We start from the raw sequence: 19,084 nt of genomic DNA on the forward strand, positions 1-19,084 counted from the left end.
GAGGAAAAGGGCATTTTTTTCTCTTAATTTTCGGAGGTCGCACACTGTATTAATCCCGAAGAAAATAGCTGAGGGGTCCACTCCGAAAGTGACTGACTATAGGTCTATTACCCTCTGCAATGTTGACTACAAAATTTACGCTAAAGTGCTTGCTGCACGTCTGCAATTTGTGTTGCCCCATCTAGTATAGGGGAACATCAAACGTGTGCCATCAAGGATAGAAGAATACAAACCAATATACATCTAGTTCGTACGGTGTTGGACTGGTGCAGATATGAGGGTTTGCATGTGGCGATGCTACAGTTGGATCTTTCGAAAGCTTTCGATAGACCTGTTCATACCTTTTTCATACCTGTTTCATACCTGTTCGCATTGCTGCGTCATGTCAACATGGGAGATAGATAGAGATTTGTAAATCGCATCCAGTTGTGCTACAAACTAGTTGCAACGAGCCTTGTGGTGAATAGATTCATTGCCACCCCGATTGCGCTTGGAGCTTCGGTCCGGCAAGGTTGTCCTTTATCGCCTTTACTTTTCGATTTGTACTTAGAACCGTTGTGTAGACACGTAATCTGTCAGTATGACGTTCATGGCTTTCAGCTGGGTGGTGTTGAAGTTAAAGTTGTGGCGTATGCAGATGACGTTGCGTTCTTGGTGAAAGATAAGAGAAGTGTCGAAAAAATAATGGAGCAGGTCGACTTGTTTTGTGCAGCTTCTGGAGCTCAAGTAAACAAAGAGAAGTCTTTAGGAGTATGGTGTGGGCTTTGGGGTTCAACTCCAGAAATATTTTGCGATATCAAGTGGCAGACGAGCAACCCGGACTACCTGGGGGTGCCATTACACGCAAGTAGAAACACAACCAGGATGTGGTCAGAAAGAATTGATAAGATGAAAAAGCATGCATTCACCTGGAGAGGCAAGGAACTGTCAATATTCCAGCGGGCTTCAGTTAGCAATGTGTTTTTGGTGGCGAAAATGGTATACATTTTGCAAGTAGTTCAGTGTTCCCGTAAAATAGTGCATGCATGCCATCGGGTGTTTGCCACCACGATAGCATATCATTTGAAAGAATGCGCCGAGAAAACCTTTTCAAGAAAGTCAAGGATGGAGGTTTAGGTCTACAGCACTTGTTTGTAAAGCAGCTAATTATGAGACTCTGGTTTTATAGGCAGTCTGTGCACCCGCTAATAGACGCCGTGAAGAGAGCAGTAGCCTGCAACTATATGCCTGATATATATGTTGGCTTACACGAACAAGGCTTGCAGTTGACAGGGTTTTATCAGGAGGTCGTGGACTGCATCAACTTTCTAAAAGTCAGGTGTACCCCAGATTTTCGTTTCGGTTTCAAAGAAAGTGTTGGCAGCCCATTTGATAGATACCTTGTTTCCCGTGCCAATTTACAGGCAAATTCCGTCTGAGTGGCCTGGAGCGGACGTTTTACACAGGATCAAACGCATGCACATAAAGCCGAATATGAAAATATTCTTTTCAAGCACTCATACATCAACGCTCTCTGTGAAAGCATGGTTGGAACAGAAAGGCATATATGTTCCATGGTCTGCCAACTGCAGGTTTTGCAAAGTCCCTGAAACCGTTGACCACATCTTTCTTGATAGTACGGAAGCACAGTTTTTCTGGGACGACATGCAGATTAAAGTACTGAATAAACGCCTCTTTCTGAACCCACATACAATCAGATTCCTCCCTTTACTTCCGAATGAAGATATACGCTACGATATTATCATGTTGATAGCTATGTATTGCTTGTGGAAGCTGCGTATGGCAGACAGAAATGAAGAGCCATTGGCGTCGCCCATGCAGTATTTTAAAGTAGAAATAACGCAGCTGAAGCTATGCTGCATGCAGCATTTGGGGGCACCACCGTGGTTAGAACATCTGTGTGAATCGCTGTCCTCTATGTAAATTATTACTCTCTGTGTGTGACCTGTGTACACGATTATCCGTTGCGCCACAGGCCCGCTCCTTCCACGACTCTGCCATATGATTGTCGTAACATCACTGTGCATAGCTGAGGTGATTCGTTACATAACTCTTCAAAAAGGCTTTTCTCCAGCTGGACACAACCCGATTAGCAGCACGAAATCTCTACCAGGATTTTAACCCAGTGTCCTCCGATCCGCAGTTAGAAGCGCTCTCCCGTATGCCACAGGCTTAAACAGTAGACGTGAGTGCGGGACGTAGATATCGTGTACATTACCGTTGTCATAAAGACTAAACCGAACAAATCACACGAGCCTGCCGGGATTCGAACCTGGAATCTTCTGATCCGTAGTCTGACGAGTTACCCGCTGCGCCACAGGCCCGCTCGTTCTTCGTGTCAGCCATTTTATTGTCGTAACATCACTCTGCATAGCTGAGGTGATTCGTTACGTAACTCTTCAAAAATGCTTTTCCCCAGCAGGACACAACCCGATTACGCAGCACGAAGTCTCTACCAGGATTTTAATCCAGTGTCCTCCGATCCACAGTTAGAAGCGCTTTCCCGTATGCCACAGGCTGCAACAGGAGACGTGAGTGCGGGACGTAGATGCCGTTTACACTAGAGTTCTCATAAAGACTAAAGTGTACAAATCACACGAGCCTGTCAGGATTCTAACCTGGAATCTTCTGACCCGTAGTCAGACGGGTTATCCGTTGCGCCACAGGCCCGCTCGTTCTACGTGTCAGCCATTTTATTGTCGTAACATGACTGTGCATAGCTGAGGTGATTCCTTACATATTTCTTCAAAAAGGCGTTTCTCCAGGAGGACATAACCCGTTTACGCAGCACAAAATCTGCAGAGATTTTAACCCCGTGTCCTGAGATCCGCAGTTAGAAGCGCTCTCCCGTATGCCACAGGCTTCAACAGGAGACGTGAGTCGGGACGTGGATATCGTGTACACTACCGTTGTCATAAAGACTACCATGCCCAAGATTCACGGACAAAAACTTAAAGCGTGCTTCGCCTGCATTACACCCGTAGACGCAATGCATAAGAAACGTATAATTTCATTTTCGCGGAGACCGCCGACACTTTTCTCTGGTTCACCACTGGATCCTGTAAAATCTATATTCAAGAAATTATGCCGAAAAGGAATTACCCGGATATCTATAAAGGCTTTTGTTCCCCCGGCGTTTGAAATCTTACACATTGTACTAAATGGGACAGAAGTAGAATTCGCGCTCCATCGTGATTTTAGTCTTATACACCAATATATATCCGCTGTAGGTAATTTTCCACTGCAGTTTCACAATTAGGGAGACCATGTTTCAAACCTAAAGCGAATGTCTTGGTTTTGTAGCGAGCCAATTTTGTTCCCGAGGGCATCAAAGAACCTCGGAACAGATCAAACTTCTCTTGCATCAGATGGGAGATGCGATTCACCTGGGCACAGCGCAAAGTATCTAACATACAGCTTCTATTCAGATCATCATTATAAATACAGATAACCATTTCCTCATCTCACTCACTCACTATTCTACAGCTAATTAGTAACTTGCTATGTAATGTCATGTAGAGTATTTGTTACACCTTCAATGCACATTCAATATCCAACCTCAGGTGTCAAGAAAAAACTAGCAGCAGCCAGCAATGCTGCTGCCACGAGAGATCTGAAAATGTGGATACCAGCAACCGTCAACCACATGTACTGGTGCGCAACTGTGAGTGGTGGAGACCCTGATTTGCTCAGGAGCATGTGGAAAAGCTCAGTGAATCATGTTGCAAATATTCATGAGGGTCATTCACCTAACTACCCTCGGTGCCTCCACATGCCCAACCAAGAATCTGCGTGGCTTCAGCCTGGTACAGTATCCAGTCTAATTCGTCGGAGTACAAGAGATTTCTACCATAGTATTTTTCATTTTTAGGGTCTCCAGCGCACACAAAGTTCAAGGCTGTAATCACTGCACCTCTCCTTTTGAAGGATGTTGGGCAATTGTCTCCCAACACCCAAACCTACGTGCTGGAATCACTCCATAACGTCCTCAATGGTTTTGCATTAAAGTCAGTGGCCTTTTCTGGCCTCAGTCAGTGGCCTCATGCTCATTTTTCTCTTTCTTTCAACGTCATGTTGCAACACATTTCATTAGTGTTCAGAAATGTTCCAACAATTTGGATTCATGTTTACACTTTTAATCTGTATGCAAGATAAATTTTAAATTATCCAGTGGTAGGAGTTCTGGTCAGCGAATACAGAATAATAGTTATCATGTGTTTTATGTCTTTTGCCTGTATCCGAGGTCTTTCTTATTTTGGAAGTCACTACATATTCTTTTAGAGAGATATACTGAATAGGAAGTGCTGCCTTGAAATGAAGCTGTTCACTTTAGTCTCAGGACATGCCTTGCAATTCTTCACTTCAATGAGAATTCATACCGCAGGCAAGCCAGGACACTGACTGACGAGGAGCGCTGGAAACTAAAAGTGCCAAAAGGGAGTGCAGGACGTGTTGTTGCATGCCCTGTGAAAGAGGATGCCACATTCAGTGAGTGCGCATTCTTCCCCAACACACATGGCTACAGCTTCTATGAGCAGTATTCTAGTGTACTTACTGAAAGCAATATGAAATGCTGTTTTTCGACAGGCTATGTTGACATCCTTCTGCATGAGACCGTAGAGAGATGCTCCTTGCTCCCTTCATTCCAAACCGCACTGTCAGACGCAAGCCCACAATTGCCACCAAGCCAGTGAGTAGCGGCTCACAGTCAGTGCAATCAAGGAAATCAGTCATTGAGGCTCAGAAGAGCCATTTTCGACGGGCATCTGATCCAGGACTGAGCCATGCGTAGACCCATGAAAGCACCAGGATTTCTTTGAGGATTTCTTTGAAGTTAATATGTGTCGGGTTGTGATTTACTTTCCCCCACCCCCTTTTTTATGTAGTACCTCATTACTTTCAGAATCTCTGTACAGTACCTTCAGTAACTGTTAGCATGACTGGTAATTTCTTAAGGAAATCTTTCCTCCCCAAATTTGTGTGTAAAGAATTACATCCACCATACCCCAGATATTTTATATTTCATACTTATTTAATCAAGGAAGATACAAGGAACGTCACAATAGCTAGTAAGTACATAAAACCTATATCCCTGCTTCTTTGGCTTTATAATATTGAAATGTTGAAATGCTTAGTAGTTTAGCCCTGTACTGCTTTGGAGATTGAGGCTGTGGAGATGTAAGAGTTGCAACTAGCAAGTAGGCTTTACACACAATGAGGTAGCGTGTGACAACATACCTCCCGAGAAACAGTTTATGCATCATTCAAACAGAGAGAGGATGCCCATAATAATGTATCCACAAAGTTTGTTTCGGGTGAGATCCACCTTCAAGAAAGGTGTTTTGTCCTCCTTGGTTCCAAAACCGCATATAAGGCTTACAAAACTGCATACAATGTTGAGCACCGGATGACTATTATGGAAGGTGTAGATTGAGACAAAAAACAAAGGGAAAAGAATCTTCTAACCCTGATCTTAATCCTAATGACACTGGCTTACATGTGTGATACTCACTGTTCCTCAAGCACATAGTACATGAGCTTACCCTCTGACAATAAAGCAACTGCAAGCTTTGTGTTATTCACAATACTAATATATATATATATATATATATATATATATATATAAGGACAATAACTCCCAAGCAGGAATCAACTGTGTGCTCCATAGATGTGCGGATGTGCTTTTTTGGCAAATTCTCTTTCATGTTAACATTTCAGGTCAGATCAGATGTACCAGAGCACACCTGCACTGACTTTACATTGGGTGACCAACCTGAAATTTAGTCATGTTGGTCCATAGAACTGTAATTCTTTCTTAGAGATTTTCATCAATGACATACTTTATACAATGTAAAAGGGAGCTACATCCATAAATCTCATGTAGTGGGGAAACACCATTTGGTCCCCATATGCGAGTGCACATGAAAAGTTGAACATAGGTGAATACTCAAACTATAACATCACATTGTCATACCTGTTGGTGGAGGTAGACTGCAACTAACATGTCAGCAATTTCTTCATGCACCAGATGCAAGCCAGATCATGCTTCATTTCCGCCTTCAGCGTGCACCTGTGATAATTCAGAAGTTAGATTATCAATACTATTGTGTTGTTAATCGCGGTTATATCAGAGTAACCGCAGTAGGACAGCTGCACAATCAATTCATTAAGCTTGCTATTTTTTATATCTCAACTTCGACTTACCTTTTTTGCTCTCGTTTTTTGCCTTGATCCTCCGTGGCACGTTCAAAATATTGACCGTCGGGCACCTCAGATTTTCATCAGACGATTTCGTGCCGAGATTCCAAATTGCCTTTGGAGTAGCGCGTAACCCATAATAACATTCGTGGACGAAATCCTTGCAGTGGAAATTAGCAGGCACCACTGTCAGCCAAGAACTTCGCACTGCTTGGTCTTTTGGCAGCTTATAATAGGTAAGACTTGAATGCTCTAACAGTGTAGCACCGTCGCATCTTCGACAACTAGCATCGACATCAACATCTTCGCATCTTCGACAACAGCCCATAAAAGGCAAGGTCAGAACAAGGAAGTGCACCTTCCAAACGACGACGCCCAGTAAAAAAAAAAAGGAATGGGTCCAATTGGAAATTTGAATTGGTACCAATAGGACTCAACTGGACCAACACGAAAGCCAATTGGATTTTTTAATTCCAACTGGATGTCCAGTTGGAAATTTTAAAACCAATTGTGAAGTCCAACTGGCTCCTTGGACTCCAGTTGGACAGCCAATTGGAAAGTCAAGGTCCAATTGGAAGCTGAAATTGGAATCAACCAGACCAATACAAAAACCAATGGGGACCAACTGGGCACTTCAGTTCCAACTGGGCTGCCCAATTGGAATTCATAAACCAAATTCCAACTCCAGCCGGCTTCCTGGCCATATTAGTTGTACACTGCTCAGTCACTGTTGAACTGGATAAGCAATTAGACGCTGGAGTCACATATGGTTCATGCTAATTGGTAACTGAAATTCCAATACTCATACTTCAGAAGGAAAATAAATCTAGTCTGTCACATCACATGCTTCAATTGACCACCCAATTTGAAAAACTGGGCCTTAGTTACTTTGTAATAATTAACTAAGGTTTAATTTCCTAAGTTCCAATTGGACACACCACCACTGCGACTGGAAATCCAACTGGCACTCCCAATTATTTTTCAAATTTTAAACTGTCATCACGTAAACGTTCCATACATGTTGCCGATACGCGGGGATGGTGATTCAAGATATATAATTAAACAAACTAGTTTGTGCATCACAAAACACCCAGATCATCGTCATCAATTAAAATCAACAAATCAACCCTCCGATGAAAAAAAAAAAAAACGGCCGCCACAGCCGCCATGTTCTAAGTGATATCCAGCCGATATAGACCACTTGCACTCCTACGTCATCGATTACGTTTCGCCGCCGCGCAAAGCATGCTGGTGGGCACCTATCAACCTTATCAGCCTTTTCGGCCTATCAGCAGACGCGTTTTTCCCGCTTCTTGCCAACCAGAGCAAAATATAACCTCGAACCGGTCTTCTCGGGACGCCACATGCTTGTAAACAGAAAGTGGTCTATATTGCAGCCATCCTTTTTTGTTCATTTCGTGATACCAATTCTTGACCTAGTGCAGACGCATTGTACTTGAAAATACCGCAATAATTAATTAGACGTATATCAGCAAAAGCAATTTATTTTGATCATGTTCATATGCCATGATCGCTGCCATTTACGAAACTGTGGTGTAAAGCGGCTGGCTGCAGGGCTGCTACTGGCATTTTTGAATCCGCGAGCGACCAACGGCCACGAGAGACGCGGTGACATCTCAGCCGCGTAATTCAGTGCGTTCGTGATAAATGACTACCCCTGAATACTAACCGTGTGCTCGTAAACTTTAGTATCCATGCCGTCGTCGACGTTTTACGGCTATACTGACAGGACAACCCGGATGTCAGCTTCGGCTACCACCGCCCAGCGATCCGGACTCATAGAGGTATGTTCGCTTCAGTCATTTCGTTGTTATAACTTCTAAATCCGACCCAGTCGAAGCGTTCCGACATCCGAGTGTGATTTCGGTTTGTGTCGCGTGTCATAAATGAAAATGACACACCGCACGTGACATTTGACTATTCCGCTAAAGTCAAACAGAAAATACATTTGCGTGTACGCTTCGGGGTTCCGGTACGGCACATAATCAGGCAGAGTGCTTGTGCGTGCATTTTATTAATCGTCGTGTCCTTATTTCTGTCTTTTGCCCCGTGCTTCGGCTTTTAGACGTTCCACAGATGACCATCGGGCCACACTGATGATTTTACAATGTGGAAATCACTTTACATTCCTCTCAAATCTATTTAGATTTCATATAGAGTCTTTGCACATGACAGTGCCTAAAACGTTTGCTACAGCAGGTAGATACTACTGAACATGAAGGCAGCACAAGCACTACAGCTATGTGTACAGATGTACAGTGAACATATGCTAGTCCTGTTCATGCTTGTATATACTTTCAGGGCTTCAAGGGACACTGAAGCACTCCAATAGAATAGGCGATACTCTACAAAAAGGTAAATACTATCAAATATGAGGTTAGCAGCAGCAGAGTATGCTTTGTTGGCAGCTCGACAACCAAGCACGCACCCAAGCTCTAATTGCCGAATATGTTTTCAGGCCTTCAAGGGACACTGAAGCACTCTATTGATATGCCCGGTGGCAAAGTTCAGCTCTCCATCGATATGCTACTATACAGTCATTAACTCTAGTCAAAAAAGGCAGTATAATAAATTCACATCTATTTGCACCATCTCCTAGCGGTGTACTTGTGCATTGTACTATTCCTTCGTCGAGGCGACAACGAAGTGTGGACAACAGTCAGTTGCATAGTACACTTTTTTGTCAGTCGGCTCATATTCGATAAATACTTGTTTGGAGTTGGGTTTACCCAATAAGCTTACCATTTGGGTTTATTTTGATGACCAGTAAGGCACCAGTCGGTAAATCACGAGTTGCCAGTTATTCCTCATTAGGACACAAATAGCTTTCAAATCGTTGCATCCAAAAGGCTGCCTAAAACCCACTGGATTGATCTAGGAGACCAGTTGGTGCCAATTGGTGCAAATGGTTTGGTTACCTGGAAACCATTGTATCGACCTGGGAGGCCAGTTTGTGCAAACTGGTCCAAATGGTTTGGTTGGCTAGAACCCATTGTATCGAGCTGGGAGGCCAGTTGGCACCAACTGGTCCAAACGGTTCGCTTGGCTAGAACCCATTGGATCGAGCTGGGAGGCCAGTTGGTGCCAACTGGTCCAAATGGTTCGGTTGGCTAGAACCCATTGGATCGAGCTGGGAGGCCAGTTGGCACCAACTGGTCCAAACGGTTCGATTGGCTAGAACCCATGGGATCGAGCTGGGAGGCCAATTGGTGCCAACTGGTCCAAACAGTTCGGTTGGCTAGAACCCATTGGACCGAGCTGGGAGGCCAATTGGTGCCAACTGGTCCAAATGGTTCGGTTGGCTATAACCGATTGGATCGAGCTGGGAGGCCACTATGTTTTCAATTGGTAAATGTTGGTATGCCAGTCAATCGCAATGGGGGCGCCAGTTGGATCCAATTGGATAAGACCAATGGGTAGCCGAAAACACAACTGGAACCAATTGAGCACGACCAGTTGGTACCAATTCGGAATTTTCCAACTGGACCCATTCATTTTTTATTTTATTTTTTGACTGGGCGTGCCAAAAAAAATATTCACATGCTTTGTTTCCGGCTTAGCAACAACATAACAGCTGTTCGCTTATGTACGATGCACAGAGGACGAAACGAAAGAAGCCAAGCGGCCAAGCCAAGAGTCCATGCCAAGCCAAAGACAGATAAACCGAGAGCGGTGCGCCGGTGCGCAGGGTTTGCCGACGGTCTGACGGCCGGGCGTGGGAACTAAAAAAACTGTTTTCTAAAAAACTACGAACAGTTGGAGCAAGATATTTCGCACACATATTCAGTGTTCGGTAATGAACACACAGCGCGAGTATCGCTCAGTTCTGCGGCACTTCAAAATCGGCATATCTGACCTTTAAGCAGGGAGAATAAAGAGTATATAGACATTCAAGGTTTCAAAAATATTTATTGTCTCGAGTAAACATGCTGGAACGCACAAAAAAGTCATGCGGCTGGTGTGTTTGTATGTCCCACTAATATGAGTTTGTAAGTCAGGCAAAATTTTCATGCAATACTTTTTTTCTTTATCTGCTTTTGCCCATCTTAGTATTGTCTTATGCAATATGGAGTGGCTTTTAACTGCATATGATGCATCATTCAGGAGTGTTTTCATATATTGGACTAGCTGCAGCTTTAAGGTGTCCTTCATGCAGTACTGATTCCAATCATCAACCATCGCTTGAAACTCTAGAACGCTTGAAAATAGAGGCCAGATTTTCATGCAAATACATACTTTCAACTCTGCATGCTTTTTGTACACTGCATAGTAAGACACTGTTGCCCCAGCGAATTTGTTGCGTGTTTTAAAGGAGTACAAAGGGCCATCCAAAAAAATTTCAGATTAAGACGTCGGATGAAAGTGTGTGTGTCATTTTACCGAAAAGCGCGAAAGGTTTTGATGTGTGCAATTTGTTTCCCAGAAAAAAACTCACATAAACATAGCTGCGCGCGTTCTCCCTTAACTCGCTACTCCGGGTGAAACGAGGATGAGGAGGTGATGATGACGCGATAGGGGGGGCTCGTTCTGATTCGCTGGTCAATGGGGGTCAGCGCCCTGTCCCTTTGCCGGCGTAAACCAGTTTTGACAGTTCCTTGACAGATGGAAGGAGCGGCCGCAGCAATGGACGACTTCGAGGTCCCGCCAGAGTACCGGCATCTAATGCCTCTTTCCCCTTGGGAAATTCGCACACTGCGGCGGTGTGCGGCACAAAAAACACGGCCGTACGGCGATACCCCTATGATGCCGGCACAGGTTCAGTTTGCCGGCGTCCGCGACAGCGACCGCGCGGCCGCCGCTACGAAGCGAAAACGCCGAGACAGCGCGGCCGAGTGGTAAGTCGACGTGACATACGTGCATTTTATACTGGCTTATATGTAATTTCTCATCTCCGTCACAGGTGCACATGCGGTTCGTGCCGCTCAATGGACACGGGACGCGAAGACGTCTGCTGTCGGGACGTGCCGGCAGCAATGCAAAAAATGCCCGTGGGGTGCGTCGCAACAGCCGCAGAATTTCAGGCGTCGTGCCTCACAGAAATTGTGGTGCAATTAGCATGCAGATGCTTGAAAACCAGGGAGTTTTCAGGAACACCCCACTGCATGAGTAAGTTCTCAATGTAAAGTAGGTTGCTCATCTTGTCATGCTTGCTCATCATCTCATGTTGTGTTATGGTACGATACTTATGTTGTGCTGCTGTCAGCATCGCTTTCGCTTGTTTGGATGCATAAAGTCAGATCAAATTTCCCTCAAAACATAACGCCACGAATTATATGAAGGTTCATAGATATTTCGCTGGTAGTTTGAGTGCAAGAGACTATTGACTTTTATTTTTTATTGTTGCTCCTAAAGCCTACTTTGGCTTTGTTACACTATCAACAAACAAAATGTACCGTCATAAGGTATGTTTAACATCAAGCACATTAGAATAAATTCAACTCCAGGTGATAGTGCAGGTGATGCCTTGCTGGAAGACTGCAATGTCAGGGATGTTATGCTAGAGAAAAGTGGAAAACAAAATTAGCAGTTTCCAATATTTGCCTGAGGGAGGAAATGCCATTGAGTTACCTTTGAGTAAAGTTTGCTCTTTTCTCCTTATCGGTGGCTGTATGCCTTTCTCCAGGCAATGAAATGCTGTTCCTTAGTTGCAGTGACACCTGATGAAATCTGGTATTGATAATCATAAGTCTAGGGACATACAGTTGCACTGCGAAGGGAAGCGTAACAAGCAACGTGGTTGAAAAGTGCCTACCCCAAAATAATTTGGCACAAATTTGGTACTGATGCCTTGCTGGAATTCTGGGGCTCTTACGCTCGAGGAAAGTGGAAAACAAAATTAGCAGTTTCCAATATTTGCCTGAGAGAGGAAATGCCATTGAGTTACCTTTGAGTAAAGTTTGCTTTTTGCTCCTCATCGGTGGCTGTATGCCTTTCTCCAGGCAATGAAATGCTGTTCCTTAGTTGCAGTGACACCTGATGAAATCTGGTATTGATAATCATAAGTCTAGGGGCATACAGTTGCACTGCGAAGGGAAGCGTAACAAGCAACGTGGTTGAAAAGTGCCTACCCCAAAATAATTTGGCACAAATTTGGTACTGATGCCTTGCTGGAATTCTGGGGCTCTTACGCTCGAGGAAAGTGGAAAACAAAATTAGCAGTTTCCAATATTTGCCTGAGAGAGGAAATGCCATTGAGTTACCTTTGAGTAAAGTTTGCTTTTTACTCCTCATCGGTGGCTGTATGCCTTTCTCCAGGCAATGAAATGCTGTTCCTTAGTTGCAGTGACACCTGATGAAATCTGGTATTGATAATCATAAGTCTAGGGACATACAGTTGCACTGCGAAGGGGAAGCGTAACAAGCAACGTGGTTGAAAAGTGCCTACCCCAAAATAATTTGGCACAAATTTGGTACTGATGCCTTGCTGGAATTCTGGGGCTCTTACGCTCGAGGAAAGTGGAAAACAAAATTAGCAGTTTCCAATATTTGTCTGAGAGAGGAAATGCCATTGAGTTACCTTTGAGTAAAGTTTGCTTTTTGCTCCTCATCGGTGGCTGTATGCCTTTCTCCAGGCAATGAAATGCTGTTCCTTAGTTGCAGTGACACCAGATGAAATCTGGTATTGATAATCATAAGTCTAGGGACATACAGTTGCACTGCGAAGGGGAAGCGTAACAAGCAACGTGGTTGAAAAGTGCCTACCCCAAAATAATTTGGCACAAATTTGGTACTGATGCCTTGCTGGAATTCTGGGGCTCTTACGCTCGAGGAAAGTGGAAAACAAAATTAGCAGTTTCCAATATTTGCCTGAGGGAGGAAATGCCATTGAGTTACCTTTGAGTAAAGTTTGCTCTTTGCTCCTCATCGGTGGCTGTATTTATTCTTTGAGTTGTCACTATGCAGTCTTTTTCTTGAGTTTGTTCTTGAAGAGTGAGTGTGTCAGCATGAAGTACAATTTCCCTCTTCACTGAGTATCCGACTACCGAAGCAATCACTCACCTTACATGTCTTATCTCAAATTGTGCTGCTTCTTGTGTGATCGTCAAACACTTTCCTTGCTATAAAGGAAACAAATTTGTTGTTCACCTAATGATGTGGCTTTTTCTCCATTACAGGAGATACCGCCATGTTGCCTACAAACAATGTGCATCGTGGCTTTGGGGGCGCCTCGAAGAGGGAGATAGGCGTGTGCTGCCATCCTGCGTAGTGTGGGCCATCCGGGACAAGTTTCCGTCTACGTTTTATACAGGGTTCAAACCTGCACAATAGTAGTAGGATGTATGTATAAATATATACTCTAACCTATTCAGTACAATGTTGCTTGTTTTTGTCTCATACCTGGAGTTTTGCAGCACAGGCAGCATGCACAAGGCCGTAAGCGGTGTTGCCTGGCCTCTATCAGTGCCTGCTTATCCATGGGGGGCTGGCTGCTTGTCAGGCTGGGGAGCTCCTCAGGAGGGTTTGCAGCCCATGCTGCATCAAACGTAGGCCACCTATCGCACAGCTCTACCACTTTCTTGAGAAGCTTGTGCACATAGTCTGAAAGCAACAAGAATGCAAGAGTTAAGCTGGATATCATGCCACTGACTTAACTAATAGTGATGTCTGACTTATGTATGGTTTACATACTGAAGGTAGGCTCCTCCTTGATGGGCAGTGCAACATACTCTCCAGAGTACACCTTGGACCGTTTCAGAAGATAGCGTAGTTCCCCGTCCTCCGTGAAAGCATGCGCCCTGGCAGAGTTCTCATTGAAATGCAGGATTGCGAGATATGTCCTACACATTAACAACCAATTAACAACCAATAAACATTCTCTGATGATGCCTACATACCTGCACTTCATGGTTTTGGGGCCGTACCCAACAGACTTTGGAGCAAACCTGATGAGGAGGCTGTGGAATGCCTCCAAGCTTGAAGTCTGCACATCAGGAGAAAGGCTCGGGATGTCCTTGAGGAGGTACTTTGACAATGTTATACTGGCTAGCTTTTTCTGCGGCTGTGATCCTTCAAAAGAGCATACACTATATTATGGCTACTGCAGAAAGGAATAAATAGTGCCAATGCGCAGTAATTTGATAGCAAACTACTCACCAGGAATGAGCCATGGTCGCTTCGTGTCGTCGAGGAGAGGGTGCAAACAGCGCGTATAAGAACCCTCGTGACCCTCATGGACATTGCAAGCATGGTTGTTGAGGCTCTTCCACATTGAGAGAGCTTGCTCTGTGTCCCCTTCACAGTGAGTGACACAGAAGTAAAGGTGGTTGACAACAGGCTTTGTCCACAGCTCAAGTGCTTCACACCCCTTTGTCTTGCTCGCACTCATGAGCTTCTTGCGGATGCCTATATTTCAAAATTAACAGAAAATAAACTGATCTCTCAGCACCATTTCAGTACACCAGTACCCTAAGCACCTACCTTTGGAGACATGCCAAACATCAAACTGATGCTTCACAGTTGGATATGATGTGCGCATGTATTTTCTCACACTGGCATGCCTATCTGTTGTTAGGGTGTCTACCGCAACATTGAAGTCTTTCAGCTCTTCCAGCCCACGTTTCAATGCTTCCAGCTCCATGTGGTAGCTTGACGCCACTTCATTTGACTGTTGATTTTTTTGTCACTAGCTACTGGTCACACCAAATACTCCAGACAGATATTTACAAAGCAGCCACACACCTGGACCTGGACAGTGTGGATGACTTTGTTCAACTCCCAGTTGTAGAAGTTGTAGGAAAGGTATTTTGCATTATGTCCAGGTGAATCACACCGTCCGTCAGCAGCTAAGTTGATTCTCCTGCCCTGCATCTCAACCAGGAGTGTGGCTTGGTGTTGTATCCATACCTGCAGCAGGTAGAAAGCACATTAGTAATGGGGCTACTTTTCATGATCTACTAAATCCGTGAAAGAACAAATATTAACAGCGCATACCTCTGTTATTGCGGGAAGAAGGTAGCCTCGCTGGTAGCAGAAAAATGTGTTGTCACAGATGGCCTAAAGGGTAAAAATAACCGCTAAACTTTGTCTAGATACATCTAGTTCCTAGGGGCAGAGTATGGACATATCTTGACATTTATCAGTTGAAGCATACGCAGTGTTGGTATTGGGCTGGCTCCGCTGAATAGAATGGCAGCTGACAAAAGCACATTCCCAGCAGGCTTATTGGCTATGTACGGCTGGCTTTCCCAACAGAAAATGTGGCCATCTGGACAGTAGCACTTCACTCGAAGCAGGGATCCGACACAGCTGAATGACGAAGTGCATGGACTCAAACATGTGGTACATACACGAAAGAGTTCCTTCAGTTTGCTTTCAAACACTATGTATTTTGGCTCCTCCTGTGGATCCATAGACCGGCATTGATGGCGGTCACTGCAACGAGTTTGCATGTAACATATATAAATATACCCAGAGAAAAACCCAAGCTATTGAAGTACAACTGTAATTACCTGAGAACACTGTCGTTACTCGGTACATATGTAGTGTCTGCTGGGTTTTCGGTGTCACCGGTACTGCTCTCTGTCACGTCCATAACTGGTGTGGAACAACGCTTTGGTTCCCATTGCACTGCGGTGTCTTGTTGGTTAGCTTGATGGGGCTCCTCACTTGTCCGGTTGCACGATGTTTGCATTGACTGCCAAGGAAGCCCACTGTCCTGTAGCTGAGTTTGACAAAGCTCTTCACTTGTCTGAGTACATGATGTCTGCAGCGCCGCAACATTACGATTTGCTTGTGTGCCTAGAGGTACAAAATCCTATGAGCCACATGTTACACTTATGTCGTTATGTTGCTCATACCAGTTGTTCTAGTCTTCGTAAGTACTGTTTGGGTCCATCTTGACTCCTTCGGTGGAGAATACTGTGTGCTTTTCTCTTCGGTTGAACATGTGCTTTTGAGCTGCTTGCATCCGCAGTTCATGCACTCCAGGGTGTTTGGAGGGGTCGTGTCGAGCTGCATTGAAGAAACTAAATGCCAGAGACTGTGCTAATGTACATTGCTCGGAACTTCCAATCAATCTTCCATTACCATGATCTCACTCCGATAAGGCCCGACTGGCGGTGAACATCACAGACTGTACCGGGTCTGACACCGTTCTTTCGAGGGCTGGGTGTTGACATGGTGTTGCTTGTTGTCAAGACATGTGGAGGCAGACTCAACAGACAGATTCAGCACAGGCGTCCCGAAGATTGCCCCAGATTTTATTTTCTGCTCAGGTCATTTCCACCCACAATGACAACAAGCTACAGCATGTCAACATCCTGCCACTCCTCGAAAGAACATGGGTCAGATTCGGTACTGAATGCAGTGTTCTCCGCCAGATTTGTGCTGGTGCTAGTATTGGAACTAGGTCATGGTAATAGGAGATTGGTTGGAAGGTTTGAGCCCTGTACATTATGGTGTGACATCTCCATGGTAAACCAGATTATTCCTTCCCGGATCAGGATAGGAGTAATTGCAGTTGAACCCGATTTCTCTTTGGAAACCATGTATCACGTAGAGTCACATGTTATTTGCAGTGCTTTGTGACAATTTGTATGCATGTCATATATAAGTAATATTACAATGTAAGAGTGGACACTCACATCGGGAGACAGAAATCCAGGGGAAGCACGCACTGTTTCAGATGCGTGGCTGCTTTCTTCGTTACCATGTTGGGAAGCCTGTAAATAATATTGCGAGGCAGTGCAACATCAATAAATGTTACCGTAAAATCATGTCTCCTACAAAACCCAATGCCACCATATACTCACAAGAACCATGGAGCCAGTCCATGCAGTGTTACCATCACTAGCTTGGCTGTCACATCCTTCTGGGATACACAGGCTGGCCTGAATTGGAGAAAGTGACTGACACAAAGAAGGCTCAAACCCGCAAGACAGAAAACATACGTATGTGCATATACGTACATATACGTATGTGGTATGGGTGTCTATATTACACGACGCGTTGTAATACGTACCTTGTTTTTCTGTTGCACTGCATGCTGATCGCCCGTCGGCAGGTTCAACGACGGCGTCGCGCCAGGCGTCAGTCTACCTCGGAATCTCCCAACTCCGGACGCGTCCGCGAGTGCCATGTTCAATACGTAATCGTCCGATCGGAAGTGCAAATAACAGACGGAGATTTCGAAGTTCTGTGGGACGGCATCACGTCCTATCAACCTCAGCCATGTGGTCCGTGCGGGCTCGTTCTTTGGAACCTTGTGGTAGCGAATACCCGGTCCCTTTCGTCCACCAGAGCGGGATTCTTTGGTGTTTACACAGCCACGAACGCCGCACACACGCATTACGCAGGATTGCAGCGGATTGCGTCAGGCAAGGCACCGATTACCATACACAGTTTCAGCCGCGTTGCGCTTACGTAAAACTAGCTGAAATGAGAGGACCAGTGACGGTTGTGTTAGGGTTTATATAGCAGTGTGCGCGGTGATCCGTCTACTGTAAGATCTCTTTTGAAGGACATTTCTTTGAGGCGATAGAAGCAATAAATTCGCGTTAAAAATATACGGAAACAAAATACAGTCATCTCTTCTAAATACCTTCGACAATAAAGAAACAGCTGTTTGCTGCAGCCGGTATTACAGCAACTGTTGCACTGTTCTGCAGTCTTGTGATTCCGTAGCGTTAGTGATAGCGATAAATGAATCATGTGTTTCGTAGAACAAGGCACCGTGAATTTTAGGAAATCATGACCGAGCCAGAGTAATGCTTTTTCAGAGCCCCGAACGGCTGAGTAGCAGACGACAGCTGAGTAGCAGACAGCATTTCTCTGTACCAATCAGCGAGCGCCCCCCCCCCCCCCCCTACAACGTCAGCGGGAGGTCCCCAGCAGATCATTTGCTGGTTCTGCTCCCCACCACCGTTGCGCACGGTCGCTTTTTGCGGCGTACTTTAAACTCAATTTCTGCTATAATTATGACTATATGGTGTGAATTACATCTCATGGTGCATCTTACTGGTCTACTTAACAGTTTTATAGGAAAAAAACCGGGTGTTAAAAATGACTTCTGTGCTACTTTAAATGCATGCAAGTGCATTTCTAGAGGTGCATATTTTGAGTAAGTTTAATGAATTTTTCATGCGTGTGTGTTCAACCAGCTTTTAGTGCATATAAATCCGGCCTCTACATATGACGCATGCATTATTACTTTCTGGAGGTGCTCTGGGAAGTCGAACTTGGTGGGCACAGCGTCAGGCCTCAAACGAACGGTTTGCCCCGTTCTGTCGAAGCACCTGTCTTTAAAATGTTTGCTGCAGACCACTGATGTCCTCGACGGCGTTCAGTTCTTTCGCCAGACATTCACCACCCACTTTTTTAAATGTTCTGGGTGGCTGTCAGGGAACCTGTATTGAACAATTTATGCCATGAATTACGGCATGATGACATGGCTGATCCAGGCAAGCTGTCGACGATACCGTGACCAACAAACTTAGCGGTAGATCCCACACCTGACAAACTCACTTCAACGCCTGCTGTGTGCCGAGACCATACCCGTGAACTGCAGGAAGTCTGGACTATCACAATGACTCTATCCAGATAACGTACTGCTTAAAGTTTAACGTTTAGATCTTGAGATACGAGTCACAGAGTGCCTCGCACATGCTTCAACAACAACGTTTTGTCACCCCGCTCCCGGACTAATAAATCACATTTATTTGTAAAACGAAGTCACTTACTTGTGAAATGTCGTCCCCGGAGCCTTGCCAGTACGGGCAGCATACCCATAACCACAGCAGGCGGGCATGACACCAAAAAAATGCTACGCAAAGGCGCATGCAGAATATGCCGCTGAGTCGCGGACGGCAATGTTTTGAGCTTCCCAAGATGGGGGGGGGGGGGGGGCGGTGACCGTGCGGTTGCACCC

At 45.0% G+C, this 19,084-nt stretch overlaps 2 protein-coding genes and 2 long non-coding RNA genes across 7 annotated transcripts; 1 reads left to right on the forward strand and 3 right to left on the reverse strand.

Moving 5' to 3' along the window:
* The first annotated feature begins 10,993 nt into the window (after positions 1-10,993).
* On the forward strand, positions 10,994-13,492 carry LOC135366021 (uncharacterized). Its single transcript, XR_010414062.1, has 3 exons — positions 10,994-11,054; positions 11,120-11,325; positions 13,335-13,492. It is a non-coding gene; the product is annotated as an uncharacterized LOC135366021 (long non-coding RNA).
* LOC135366015 (uncharacterized) lies at positions 11,540-12,419 on the reverse strand. The gene is made up of 3 exons (XR_010414059.1): positions 12,288-12,419; positions 12,104-12,202; positions 11,540-11,716 (listed from the first exon to the last, which is right to left on the reverse strand). It is a non-coding gene; the product is annotated as an uncharacterized LOC135366015 (long non-coding RNA).
* Positions 13,219-14,817, reverse strand: LOC135365986 (uncharacterized). Of its 4 annotated transcripts, none has more exons than XM_064598653.1 (7): positions 14,638-14,817; positions 14,314-14,562; positions 14,082-14,226; positions 13,849-13,997; positions 13,558-13,758; positions 13,357-13,453; positions 13,219-13,277 (listed from the first exon to the last, which is right to left on the reverse strand). In XM_064598653.1, exons 1-7 carry the CDS (start codon positions 14,795-14,797, stop codon positions 13,262-13,264), a joined length of 1,017 nt encoding a protein of 338 aa, XP_064454723.1. In that variant the 5' UTR covers positions 14,798-14,817; the 3' UTR covers positions 13,219-13,261. The 4 variants fall into 4 exon arrangements, with proteins under 4 accessions (XP_064454723.1, XP_064454710.1, XP_064454715.1 ...); XM_064598640.1 differs by having other exon boundaries at positions 14,055-14,226; XM_064598645.1 differs by having other exon boundaries at positions 13,333-13,453; positions 14,055-14,226.
* Positions 14,818-15,254: 437 nt separating this feature from the next.
* Positions 15,255-17,546, reverse strand: LOC135378269 (uncharacterized). Its single transcript, XM_064611254.1, has 6 exons — positions 17,180-17,546; positions 16,971-17,048; positions 16,803-16,880; positions 16,017-16,170; positions 15,669-15,957; positions 15,255-15,465 (listed from the first exon to the last, which is right to left on the reverse strand). The coding sequence occupies exons 1-6, from the start codon at positions 17,504-17,506 to the stop codon at positions 15,255-15,257; spliced, it is 1,137 nt and encodes a 378-aa protein (XP_064467324.1). The 5' UTR covers positions 17,507-17,546.
* Between the last annotated feature and the right edge of the window lie 1,538 nt (positions 17,547-19,084).

This window comes from Ornithodoros turicata, chromosome 1 (genome assembly GCF_037126465.1).
Source record: "Ornithodoros turicata isolate Travis chromosome 1, ASM3712646v1, whole genome shotgun sequence".
Taxonomy (NCBI): Eukaryota; Metazoa; Arthropoda; class Arachnida; order Ixodida; family Argasidae; genus Ornithodoros; species Ornithodoros turicata.